Source organism: Ooceraea biroi, chromosome 6 (assembly GCF_003672135.1).
Source record: "Ooceraea biroi isolate clonal line C1 chromosome 6, Obir_v5.4, whole genome shotgun sequence".
NCBI classification, from domain to species: domain Eukaryota; kingdom Metazoa; phylum Arthropoda; class Insecta; order Hymenoptera; family Formicidae; genus Ooceraea; species Ooceraea biroi.
Window position 1 is genome coordinate 13,293,249 of NC_039511.1, and position 12,281 is coordinate 13,305,529.

Genomic DNA, 12,281 nt, shown 5'->3' on the forward strand with positions numbered 1-12,281 from the left:
TTCCAGAAATCGTTGAGTATTGCCACATAGCTGACAAGCTTGTTGAAAAATTTTGATTACGTTCGAACCCGCGATGTCCGATAAGACACGCCTTGGATCTTTTAAATCGAACGCACGATAACGTCGCTGTTTTCAGTTAGTCATTCACTGATGTAATAACAGTGGGAGACAGTCCAAATTAGTTTGTCCTCGCATAGTGACATTCGTGTGTGTGTATATATATTTCTAAGAGAATCTGCAGGTTCTAGCATTTCCTAAGTGGATCTTGTATTACACAGTACGGTAGCCGTGTAACGACGTTTCAAAATAAACGATGGAATATGTTGTGTGCGCCACCCAGATCGCGATTTCGATCATCCTTCCTATCTGGATCATTTGCTTGTTCAACAAGTACATAAGAGATCAGCTGTCGTATTATTTGGGTTTAGGTAAAGTATTTCCAGCTTTAGACAAACGCATCAACATATTTATCATAATTAATATATTTTTCATGCATTAGTATTATATTAGGTAAAGTATTTTCATTTTTACACGAACGCATTAACATATTTATCATAATTAATATATTTCTTATGCATTAGTATGATAACAAAATGGCTTATCTTGTTAATCTCTTTCGAAATATTGTAGTTATAATTGATTTAACAAAGGAAGCATTTGTATTTAATAAATAAATCGATATATTTCCTTAGATATACAGTTCATTTTAAAACGACGATGGGCTCTTTGGTGCATCTCCAAGGAAAAGAAAACGAACAAAGTTAAAGACAGGAACGATGAAATAATATCCAAAATAAAGACTATTCTGAAACCATGCGCGGATAATCCGAAAATTATTATTGATGAGAATGTAAGTAAGCGCGTCATGCATATGTTAAATTCATTACGAATACATGAATAATATAATGAATAATATTAAATATTAATAATACTACTAACAATTAATGAATCTTATAATTAATAATAAATAATGAATAATATTAAACCATGTGTAAAACGAATTTCTAAGCTCACTTGTATGATATATTAGAGTTGCGATAGCGTATTTTTCTATGGTGCTGATCAAAAAGGCAATTCATTACTCGTTAAGATGAATCACCGGGGATACCATATGGCAGAATTAGAATTGCAACTGACGTTATCGAACGGTCGAATCTACGTGTTACCTGGTGAGTTTTATTTAACTATCATTACCATTACGTAATGCATAACAATTATTGTACAGTGCCTGATAAAGGAAGAGAGCTATGACTGCTTATTTTGAATTATGTGCAGACTATCCTAATACGATTACAATAGAGACTACGGGACAGAAATGGTCAGCATCGGGTTTGAAAATTGAGGTGTTAGAACCGCGACAGCGTTGGAGAATCGTTTACAATGGTCTCCTCCGGAATCAGTGTCGAGGAGACGTATCCAACGATGACAATGTGGAACATATCCGTTTAAATTTCATGTGAGTAGATATAAGGATGTGAAAGTTATGTCAAAAACGTGCGACTAATCAAATGATTTATCTTGCCCTTTTCAGTTTTATGGGAAATTCGCGAACATTAGAGTGGCCAAGCGACTGGAGTCCTCATTTGCACGCGGACGCTTTGGCACATGAACCATGGAGGAATCCAGATTGGATGCACAAAATGTAAAATATTGCTTACGTGACGTTACCTTAACATGGACTAGCATTCTGATCTTCGGTGATGCGAGTCTTTCTTTGTTTATATTGCAGCAAATTGATCAATTACAATGGATTTGATCAATGGGGATCTATCATGGGGCAGATCACGTTCAAAGATTCAAATTCGAATGCACTTTATTTACGCGGACTGTGTCAACGACGTTGGGGTAAACACGAATTCTCTCAATTCCATCGCACTGTTAGCTTCCTTGGGGTGACTACTTACGGAGCAATGTATTATATTGGTGTGAGCAAGACAAAAAATAGTTTTTCATAGTAAGTTGATAAATATGTACACTCTAACAATATGATAAAATATCGTCGTTGTTCTTTTGTAAAATTCTCCAGATGAACAAAGATTTTGATAGAAAATGCTACTATTTCATTTTTTATATCGTAATTTTGTTAACGTATTTTACCTCTTTGAAGAAAAATCATAATTACATAGGGAAGCGTATATGATATATTGATGAAACAATAATGGATATTTTTTGAGAAAAATAATGTAATTCAGAAAACAAATTATTAGTATTGAACGAAATTCGTTGCAGCATGCAATATGGTCATATTAAGGACAACAGAGGGAAAGTATCTACAATTGATTGGACCGATCTAAAACTGAACGATTTTGAAGAAGGAGATACTGTTCTCATGAATTACAAAATTGCATTTAAAGGTTTTTAACTTGTAATATTGTATGGTTGCGACATAAGTATTACATATTCTACTTGTACCTTATAATCTAATTTATTATTATTTTAGCGGCTGGAAAGCAGTATAACGCTCTTATCAACTATACAGTGGGCGACGCAACGGTTTGCTACAATGGCCAGCCGTGGTGTTGGACGAATACAACTCGCAATTTGCGTGTGGAATTAAACGACAGTAGGGGTACGTCGGTGATTTTAATCTCACAATAAGTAAAAGAAGACTTATATCAAACAATTTTCTAATTTTCAAACTTACTATCTCAGTTATTTATATTTGATTACACTTCTCATTATCTGTAATATCCAAATTTATATAAAAGTTATCTATGGAAATCTGTAGGTGTTGGGCTGATGATTATGTGTTGTCCGTACACTTGGTCGAAGCAGGCCAAGTTTCCGGTCCCGAGAATTCAGTATTTGACGCGACCTGATACATTCGCGCAAAAAGATAAGTACACCCTGCTCTTCGATGATAAACAGTGTCAAAATGAAAGCGTCGTTGGAGGAAAAGGATATTCCCTTGCGGTTTTGACATCCGTCGCTGATGATGATGATGTACGTATTTATGATATACCGTTACTTAAAATTCAGGAAGTTATCATGACATTAATTTTACATTTGTTGTAGTTTATAGTACCTCAGGGCTTCTGTGTGACACGTCTCGCTTTAGAGCGACAGTTGCGGCATTACAAACAATTAGAAGAATTAATCGCCGACATAGTAGATATTAGCTGCTGCAAAAAGAAGGAAGATCTTAAAACTTATTGTCAAAAGTACGTCTAATTCTTGAAAGTGCACCTGGAAGTGCACTGCAGGTGAAAATGAGTCAATTTCTGTTTCTTTTTTAGGGCGGTAGATATTATTCAGGAGACACCTGTCGAGGGAGAGATTAGAAAAGCGATACTAGAGGATCTGGACAAATTGGAATCCATAAATAAAAATAGTATACGCGTACTATATGCCGTAAGGTCTAGCGCTGTTGGAGAAGATAGTGAAGACACTTCGGCCGCCGGTCAAAACTCGACGTTCCTGGGCGTGAGCGACGCAGATGACGTTATCAAGAGTGTTGCTAAATGCTGGGCAAGCCTATTCTCATATCAAAGTGTTCAATATAGGTAATTTACTCTTCCCTATTTTCTGTGCTTGCCTCGATTAACGTATTTGCTAATAACATTATATTTAGTACAACGAATTTTATCTGACGATAATTATGTAGACGACAAAATGGATTACCCATAAAAGCGTCTATGGGCGTGTGCATTCAGCGAATGGTCGATGCGGATGCAGCCGGAGTCATGTTTACCAGACACCCCATGACTGGAGATCCATCCAGCATTCTTATCACATCAAATTACGGTTTGGGAGAGGTACGGCCAATAGATATGGGAAATGTCGTTGCAGTATAATTCTTCATTACGTGTATCTCAGATCTTCAATTATGATTTATATAATGCTATAAATCAATGATATGAATTATTTTGTGTATTATTTCTTTTTATAGACGGTTGTATCAGGGACGGTCGAGCCTGATACTTTGACAGTTCACAGAAAGTGGGACAACACTCTGACCATGGGCACTTCAGTGCTGGGAAATAAAGGACAGAAAGTATCGATGAGCGGCGATGGTGTGGTTACCAGCAATACAAGTGAACAAGAAACCAGCAGAATTTCGATATCTGACGAGACTGCACTGCGACTAGCTAAAATAGGATTGTGCCTGGAATCGATTTTCGGATCTGCTCGGGATGTTGAATGGGCGGTGGTCGGTGACGCGATCTTCCTGCTGCAAGCCCGGCCCATTACAACTATAAATGCGTGGACAGATTTTGAGCTGATGCACGAGTTAGATAGCGGTGTGCCATGCGACGTTGATCTCATGAGCTTTGCCAACGTCGAGGAAGTTCTCCCTCAGCCTGTTACGCCTTTGACCATCTCTACTATCATAAACATACTGAATTTGTCGATGGGTTCGAAATTCGACGTGCACGATAACCATTATCTCGTCACGGTCGGCATGAGATGCGCGATAAACTACTCTGACGTAAGTACTCAGATTTGCATTCATTGTTGCACCTATAAGGATGGATAAGTGAATCGGTAAATATTTCAGTCAACTTTGCGAGATGCCGATACTGAAGTCACGATGGCGAATAGAATGATAGATATAGCTATTTGCGGGCGTGTAGTAACGACGCCCGAGGTACACGAAATGGCGATAAAAAAATTCGGTACCGTAAGCAAGTGGCGGAGGGTATACCTGTTATTCGATACTCTTAGAACGGCGTGGAAGAATGACATGGTGATAAAAGCAGTGACCGATTTATTTAAAGAGTACACTCTGAACGCTGATGAATTTGATACACCTCGTAATTTATATAATGCTATAAATCAAAAATATAAAGAAATTTTCCAAGTAAGTCAGAACAAGTTTCCTTATATCTTCAAATTAAAATGACCATCTTTTTATTATAAATTTAGTTCTTTGAACTATGGAATGAATGATACAACTATGCCAGTGTTAAAATGCTAAAGATATCAAAAAATTAAAATTAAATGGTAAAATAACAAAAATTAAATAATAAAGATATTAAAAAAATTAAAAACGGAATTTACATATTTCAGATAGGAAGGTATCATAACTTGACATCTCTCGTAAGCGTCACTTATCAAATGACAGCAATGTCACTTTTAACGAAGGGAAGCGATGAATTTACATCCGATCATCACGCGGACATCGCTGTTCTATTGAGCTCCTGCACCAATGTTATTAGCACTGAAGTACCAATAGCTCTCGGCAAAATAGCAGCGTGCATCAGGAAGAGCGGCAAGGCAGAAGAATTTAGCAAAGTCAAACCCGCGGAAGCAGCGGATTGGTTAAAATTGAACTGTCCTGCTGCTGCGGAAAAATTGCAGACCTTCTTCGAAGTGCATGGTCACAGATGCATTCAAGAACTTGATTTTTATGCGGAACCTTGGGGATTGAAACCCGATAGTATCATTAGTACAATTCAAGTATGAGCTACTCAAAATATGTATAAAACAACGTAGAGAACGTAAGAAATATTTTAATAATTTGCATATTGTATTATTTTCAGGCACTAGCGGTATCCCTCCAGGAGACTTATGTAAGCAAACCGCTTAACGTAGAGACAACCATAGCGTCCCTGAGGACGCCTATATCACCGTCGACCAAGTGGCTTTTACGAAAATTGATACCTCGTTGTCGAAAAGCCGTCACGTATAGAGAAAAGACAAAAAGTATTATAACTCATACGATACACATATTAAGACTAGCTTACAAACGGCTTGGATCATTAATGGTTGCGGACGGTTACATACCCGATGAAAATCTCATATTCTTCTTGACGCATTATGAGATCGGGCAAATCTTGAACAATCACAATCCGTTGCTCATACGAAAGTGAGTCTGAAAAGTACTTCTTCGTTATGTTTATTGTAATACGTATTTAAAATCTCGTTTACATTTTTTAAATCTCACAGAGCGTTACGTAGAAAGAAGATCCATCAGCAAGTAGCGACACACGAGTACGCGGAATTCAATATGGGCATGCCTGTACCAATACAGGTTTGTTACTGCAATATTTTTTTATCATATTCTTCAATTTACGACGTGTACTTTTTATTTTATAGAAGACATTGGACGTTCAAGCCAACGAAGGATCCACCAAGGTCGAAGGTACTTCGGTTTGCGGAGGTTCTGTGCTGGGTAGAGCGTGCGTAATAACGAATTTAGCCGATGCAAACTGCATACAGCACGGTGACATTCTAATCACGCATTGCACCGATATCGGTTGGAGCCCATACTTTCCCTTATTGGGAGGAATCGTGACTGAATTGGGCGGTATTATAAGCCACGGCGCCGTTGTTGCAAGGGAATACGGCCTGCCTTGTATCGTCAATGCTAAAGCCGCGACACAAGCTTTTCAAACGGGTAATTCGAACCATACTTCTAGCATCTCGCACTGTATAAGATAAGCTGTATGATTTGTAATCTCTTTTTATTCTCATCAATTTCAATTTGCGATAATGCGATGTCTTTTCTGTTTTAGGGGACACTGTGTTGTTAGCTGCAGACGTCGGTGTATTGCAGTTGATTGAGAAAGCCTAATCGATCAACGATGTAAAACAAATCATGGTTATTGCATCCCGGTTGCATCAAGTATACCTCAGCAATAGTACAAAGCTCTTTGATTTTACTTATCCCAAAGAGAGAAGTATCATCTTGAGAATTATTTCTATAATTCATACAAATATCCATAAAAAATAAAGTACAAATTAGAAAACTTATCTTACAACAGACATCGACCCAAGTCCCAAATCTATTATTACAGATTTATTTTATTTTCATCGAGTCCCAAATCTATTTTGCGTAAGTCTATTGTATGATGAACATTGTGTGTATGTGTGTGAATAATAGTTACAGCATATCTGTGTTATTTTGTTACGATACTTTGGTCATTATATATTATACAGTGGTAACACGCTCGGGGTCCGCCGTCAGATAACGAATATTTCCCGTGCTGTCACTGGCCAGACACGACAATTGCAGTCGCATGCATGTCGTGACTTTCGACAGAAGAGCGTCTATCCGTGAGCGATCTTCCTTGTTCACAGGCTGAGGTATCGCGTCTAGGGCCTCTTCGAAGAAACTCCTATTTGCGAGATCGGCATTTATACTTTGATTAGATTCAATCTCCAGGTTTTTGTCAAATAAAATATTTCTCATTCTTGATATAGAATTTATTTTTACCTGGCTCTACTCGTGCTATAGGCCTGTAGGGCGTTTCTCAAGAGTATTATGTCCGTTCGGGCTTGAATAATCCCAGCCGGACGAAACTGCGTTACGCATGACATCAGTCGTGCGAGTTCCTCCGCTATAGTCTCTATTATGTGCGACAGAATCCGCTGTAATAACGCTGGCGCGACTCGACGCACCTAGAGAGAAAAATATATTGTAAGTGCACGAGTTACATCCTGAATCTCTTTACTTGACGATGACTTTGTTACCTCTGCGTGCACCGCGATCAGATTCGCTAATATCTCTTGGGCATACGGCTTCAGGTGAGTTGGCTCAGAATCAAAGTCCCACTCCAAACCGCCCAGATACATGCTGGGCTCGATCGTGCCAACTAGCGGGTCGCAACGGCGTTCCAGATACGCGTCCAGGACCGCACTATCCAACGTCTCCAATTGCGTCCAATCGGAGTTCCATCCGACTGCGCTGGACAGCTCCGGATAGCCTTGAGCTTTCAGAATGTCTCCGATTCTTGGTAAAACGATATTTAGCGTGTATCGTATATTACTTAACGAGATTAAGAGACATTGCTCCCACGTCTGGTAAGAAATTTACAGATGTTTTATAGTACATGAAAAAATAGATATCCACATTTTTGTAAATGCATGTATCGTAGTACGTCGAGTCCGCTACTTACCGGTCCTTGATGCTTAACCGTTTGACTCTTATAGCCAGCGGGCGAACCGACCAATTGTGAGACCGATGTCTCGTCATTGTCCATGGCTTCTTCGCAACCACTAAATGCCAATTGTTGTAGACATCGCGTGAATGATGTGAATAATGTCTTGATGGTACTATGATAGAGATTATGATGCGTTGGATCATTGAATAAGGGTCCTTCTCTTGGACCGCAAGCAACTACCGTTTCGCGTGCGTGCTTCGATATTTCCAAGACTATTTCCTCAAAGAGATATGGCTGTTTGGCACAAAAGGATTATATATATCTTACAATGTAATAAATTTGCAATGATGAATTTACTGAAATTTCAAGTTTTATGTACCAGTTTGGTCACACCACCATTCTCGTTTAAGTACTCTATCTGCCATGTCTCCTTTCGGCTCAGAGCTGCTATATCGTCCGCTCCTTGTTTGAAGAGAGCAACCAAACACTGTATCCTATATTACACAAAGTCTTAAGGTATGCGTAACGAAGAATCTAGTCTCAATACTTTGAATTATAACTCCATACCTTAACTCCAATATAAACGATCCGAAAATATCGAGAGCTTCGCTAGGTAAATCCAGATGTATCAGAGATGCGTACATTTGTCTAACGCAACGTAAGATATGTAAGAGCCAAGTTGCTTCTACATCATGACTGCATGTGTTTTTCATGGCCTCCATAGCGTGTTGCATGCTCGACAAAACTAAGCTCTACAATGAACAATAACATATCTCAAAACAGAAATATTAAATTGGAATCAAGTAATATAATTTCCTTTTATACCATTATAAGTAACAGATTTAGATATTAATATACATACTTTAAAGTGACTTTGCTTTTCCGTATCTACTGCCACGTGTAACTGTCCTGTAAAATAACTCTGTCCTAATCTCCACAAATCTGGCAATTGTTCGACCACGATATCACAAATTGCTTCAACGCACGAGATTTGCGACGGTATATTATTTCCATCGTTCTTCTGCGAGCGTAAATACTTCATATTTATCGATGTATTCTTGGCATAAATTTTATTGGCATCCTCACAATTAACTTTACTTATATCCAAATGTTCACGTACAGCATTGAAAACACTTTTTTCTAAATAATTGGCGTGTGAAACTGAAATAAACAGCTTTATGTTATTTTTTGTTCTAAAGAATGATAAATAAATATTATGTAATTTATGCGTAAGCGTAATCACACGTAGAATATAATAATAACAATATTAATATTTTAAGACTTTACCAACCGCTCGAATTAGATCTAAGTGCTAGGTATCATACATTTTTTGCGAGTCGTACTCAATAAAATGTTTCGGATTGTTTAGCAAAATTCAAACGGATTTTCCAATCAACCTAATATATCTACTCTGAATATACCTATTGCATCCCATGCTGGATCACCTTCGGCATCGAGATTGACAAGATTTCTGATGATCTTTTTACGCTCCTCCAAGCTAAACGGCATCTCCTCTAATTTTTTCTGTAACAGTACTTTAAAATGTGCAATTCTGTTTTCGATTTCCTCCAGCACTTTCCTAAAAACTTCCACTTCTGTATTCTTGAACAAATTTTTGACTCTGGCATAATCGTTAATCACGAGATCATAATTGCCGCGCTTTATGTTTTTCTCGATATTTATCGGCATACAAAAGAGAAATTTGTAACGTTGCATAACAGCTAGCGCGTTACGAGTGGCATCAGCTCTGTCTCTTCTTGCTAGTACATCGTCGAATAACTTATTAGCTTCCGACATAGACTGCTTAATAGCTCCCTCCAATTTTTCCGTAGGATCGTTTCCATAACTTTTCATGTCTGCTTCGAACTGATCTTTCAACGACATTATTGTATCAAGTTGCTCCATTACTGCTCCCACATTAGCCTATTTCATGTTCAATCTTGATTATATAAATTGCAACATACAACAAAATTCCCAAAAACATTTATTGACATGAATATTTAATATTTATTTTTACTCGCCTTTAGAAATGATAGCTGTCCTTCCTTTTGCGAATTGACTTTCCTTCTCAGATAAGCCAAACCGGCTTTCAAGTCTTCTAAAGTTGTGGCATGATGGTGTTGCAATAAAAACCATCCTGGATGAAACTTCTCGCTTGTGAGATCGCCGCTCCCATCTCCGAAAAGGTCGATCAACTCATCCTCGGGAAATTTTTTACTTTCAGATGAAAACATGAGTTCGATTATTGTGAAATATGGTTGCTGAAGCTTATTAGCAGGTTACAACTTGAATATTTACTCGTTCCCTTCTACGCTAAGCCCCAAAGGATCTTCCTGTTGATAGTTTGTAGGTGACAGAGCTCTTCTACCCCAACCCAAACTCTCCATAGGAGCTTCCTCTACCCATACCGCCGACTCCTTCATGGGGCCTATGGTCTCGTGATAACCACGAAACTGTACTGTCGAGGTTCCTTGTCCTCCACTCCGTGTCGTCACTATTATGTCGCCACGACCCTTGCAAGGTCCCGATCTTGCTATTATTTTGTTCGACGATTTCCATTCGGCCGAAAGTAGACAATCGCACCCACATATTGTCAATCCTGCAAAATAGTTATGTAATAAATATTATATTAAATATATATTATATTATATTATATTACAAGTTATATCGTATATGTATTGGATTGACTAGAAAATCCATGCAGATTTTTTAAACAAAATTTATTAATTCTTAATATGAAGTTTTACCTTTTGCGTTTTTTGCGTTTGAATTTTGCTAAAAAAATCTACATGGACTTTCTGGTCAGCTCATAAATCTTAAATTAATATTAATTTCTTACTGCCATGTTATTAAATTTTTGAAATATTAATAGTAAAACATATATTTATATATATATATATATATTTATAAATGCTTTTTGTAATTAATAATAGAATAAAAAGATCAATAACAGTTTAGATCATAGATAATCGTGATAAATTATAAATCTATCGCACAAAACATTCTTTTTCAACTCTTTGTAACTCTTGTAGCTTGTAGCTTTAAAGTCAATAACTGCAGGCAGGAAAATATCTCTCAAAAAAATGTAGAAAAAAATTTATTTCAATTTACGCAAGTTGGCAAGACACCAGATTACATAAATAAATTTTTTGAATAACACAGTTGATCGTTCTATCGTTAATTCAAATTCTGGAGATCTTTGTGATAATGCATTGTATTTTTCATAGAAGTTAGCTTGACAAGTGGTACTAACCTATGAGATCTTGAGCTTTGACTCCTAAAAATTCACCCCGCACTATCACCCGAGTGCCCGGTGGGCCTTCCTTGGGTGATATCCCGGTAACTACGGGTGGAGGACCCATTTTACGTGTTCTAAATTATAAAAGCATTTATCGACGTCGTCGATCTTAAACCGCACTGACACGAGGATTATCATGAATTATCGGACAGGTTAGTATTTCAAATACCCGCACACTTGACACTTGGAAACTTTGACTACATACCTATGGACTGCTAACGTTGCCACTTAGGTAATGTAAAAGACGCGATCCAAGATCTCAGCGCACCCACGTCCCAACGGCCAAGCCAAGAACTAATAGTCGTACATATACCTTTGACCGAAGCATTTGTTCTGTGGTTTCATGACGCACGTGAGGTGTTATAAGTGACAAATTCTAAGGGAAAACAAAATGGTTCGTTATTGTTGTATCAAATCATGTACAATCACACGATACAAAGCCAAAACAGGAATACAAAAATCGTCTCGAAATAAAGAATTCACACTTGGTTCCTTAAATTCTCTGCGATTATCGGTCCGCAATTCCGATGGTTGATGATGCACGGATCCTTGAATCTGGAAGGTTTCTCCTTACTTACTTACGAACGGACGTCGATTAATCATTGAGGTCATACCTCATACAATAACGAGCACTACAGAAAAAATATTTAATATTTATAGAATAGAAAATAAAACACGCATTTCAAAGAATGACTTTGCACGTAATAAGAAATATAAATGTCCAAAATCTTTTTACCAATTTTGACGCGCACGTATTAGATAATGATTTATTAGAAAATCACAAACATAAAATGATAAAAACAATAATAGAGTTTTATTTAAAAATAAAGTTATATTGGTTTGGCAAAGAATTGACACGTAACTTACATGTAAAATATGTCCGTAAAGATTTTACAAAACTAATTTTGTTCAAAGGGCAGTAAGTGTAATCTATATATATATAAGCCAACTACCACTCACTGACTCATCAACGTGCAGCCCGAACCACTGCATCTATCGACTTGAAATTTTAAGGGTATATTCCTACTAGTACGTAGGTGCTCACTAAGGGTGGGTTTTCCGAAATTCCACCCCTAACGGGTGAGAAGGGGTAAAATGTGTTTTTATTTAATTCTACACATAATATCGCGAGCGAAGCCCGCGCGACGGGGGATGCT

At 37.5% G+C, this 12,281-nt stretch overlaps 2 protein-coding genes across 2 annotated transcripts; one reads left to right on the top strand and one right to left on the bottom strand.

Moving 5' to 3' along the window:
- Nucleotides 1–278: 278 nt before the first annotated feature.
- On the top strand, nucleotides 279–6,685 carry LOC105276734 (putative phosphoenolpyruvate synthase). Its single transcript, XM_011334601.3, has 19 exons — nucleotides 279–428; nucleotides 693–850; nucleotides 1,031–1,169; nucleotides 1,276–1,456; nucleotides 1,532–1,642; nucleotides 1,730–1,954; nucleotides 2,230–2,354; nucleotides 2,441–2,569; nucleotides 2,729–2,943; nucleotides 3,016–3,161; nucleotides 3,237–3,503; nucleotides 3,605–3,755; nucleotides 3,890–4,429; nucleotides 4,499–4,801; nucleotides 5,011–5,400; nucleotides 5,484–5,809; nucleotides 5,890–5,974; nucleotides 6,040–6,340; nucleotides 6,459–6,685. The coding sequence occupies exons 1-19, from the start codon at nucleotides 314–316 to the stop codon at nucleotides 6,515–6,517; spliced, it is 3,966 nt and encodes a 1,321-aa protein (XP_011332903.1). The 5' UTR covers nucleotides 279–313; the 3' UTR covers nucleotides 6,518–6,685.
- Nucleotides 6,686–6,729: 44 nt separating this feature from the next.
- LOC105276739 (exocyst complex component 2) lies at nucleotides 6,730–11,848 on the bottom strand. The gene is made up of 11 exons (XM_011334615.3): nucleotides 11,080–11,848; nucleotides 10,125–10,425; nucleotides 9,848–10,043; nucleotides 9,248–9,749; nucleotides 8,689–8,987; nucleotides 8,394–8,578; nucleotides 8,206–8,320; nucleotides 7,842–8,120; nucleotides 7,417–7,743; nucleotides 7,160–7,344; nucleotides 6,730–7,061 (listed from the first exon to the last, which is right to left on the bottom strand). Exons 1-11 carry the CDS (start codon nucleotides 11,186–11,188, stop codon nucleotides 6,875–6,877), a joined length of 2,685 nt encoding a protein of 894 aa, XP_011332917.1. The 5' UTR covers nucleotides 11,189–11,848; the 3' UTR covers nucleotides 6,730–6,874.
- Nucleotides 11,849–12,281: the final 433 nt, after the last annotated feature.

Excerpts from the sequence above, each read along its gene's own strand:
- LOC105276734 (XM_011334601.3), top strand. The coding sequence starts at position 314 with ATGGAATATGTTGTGTGCGCCACCCAGATCGCGATTTCGATCATCCTT. Across the intron at positions 1,955-2,229 it reads ACAAAAAATAGTTTTTCATA|CATGCAATATGGTCATATTA; the intron begins GTAAGTTGATAA and ends AATTCGTTGCAG. Across the intron at positions 2,355-2,440 it reads TTACAAAATTGCATTTAAAG|CGGCTGGAAAGCAGTATAAC; the intron begins GTTTTTAACTTG and ends TTATTATTTTAG.
- LOC105276739 (XM_011334615.3), bottom strand. The coding sequence starts at position 11,188 with ATGGGTCCTCCACCCGTAGTTACCGGGATATCACCCAAGGAAGGCCCA. Across the intron at positions 10,044-10,124 it reads CTTAGCGTAGAAGGGAACGA|TAAAAAATTTCCCGAGGATG; the intron begins GTAAATATTCAA and ends TTCATCTGAAAG. Across the intron at positions 7,744-7,841 it reads CGGTTAAGCATCAAGGACCG|ACGTGGGAGCAATGTCTCTT; the intron begins GTAAGTAGCGGA and ends ATTTCTTACCAG.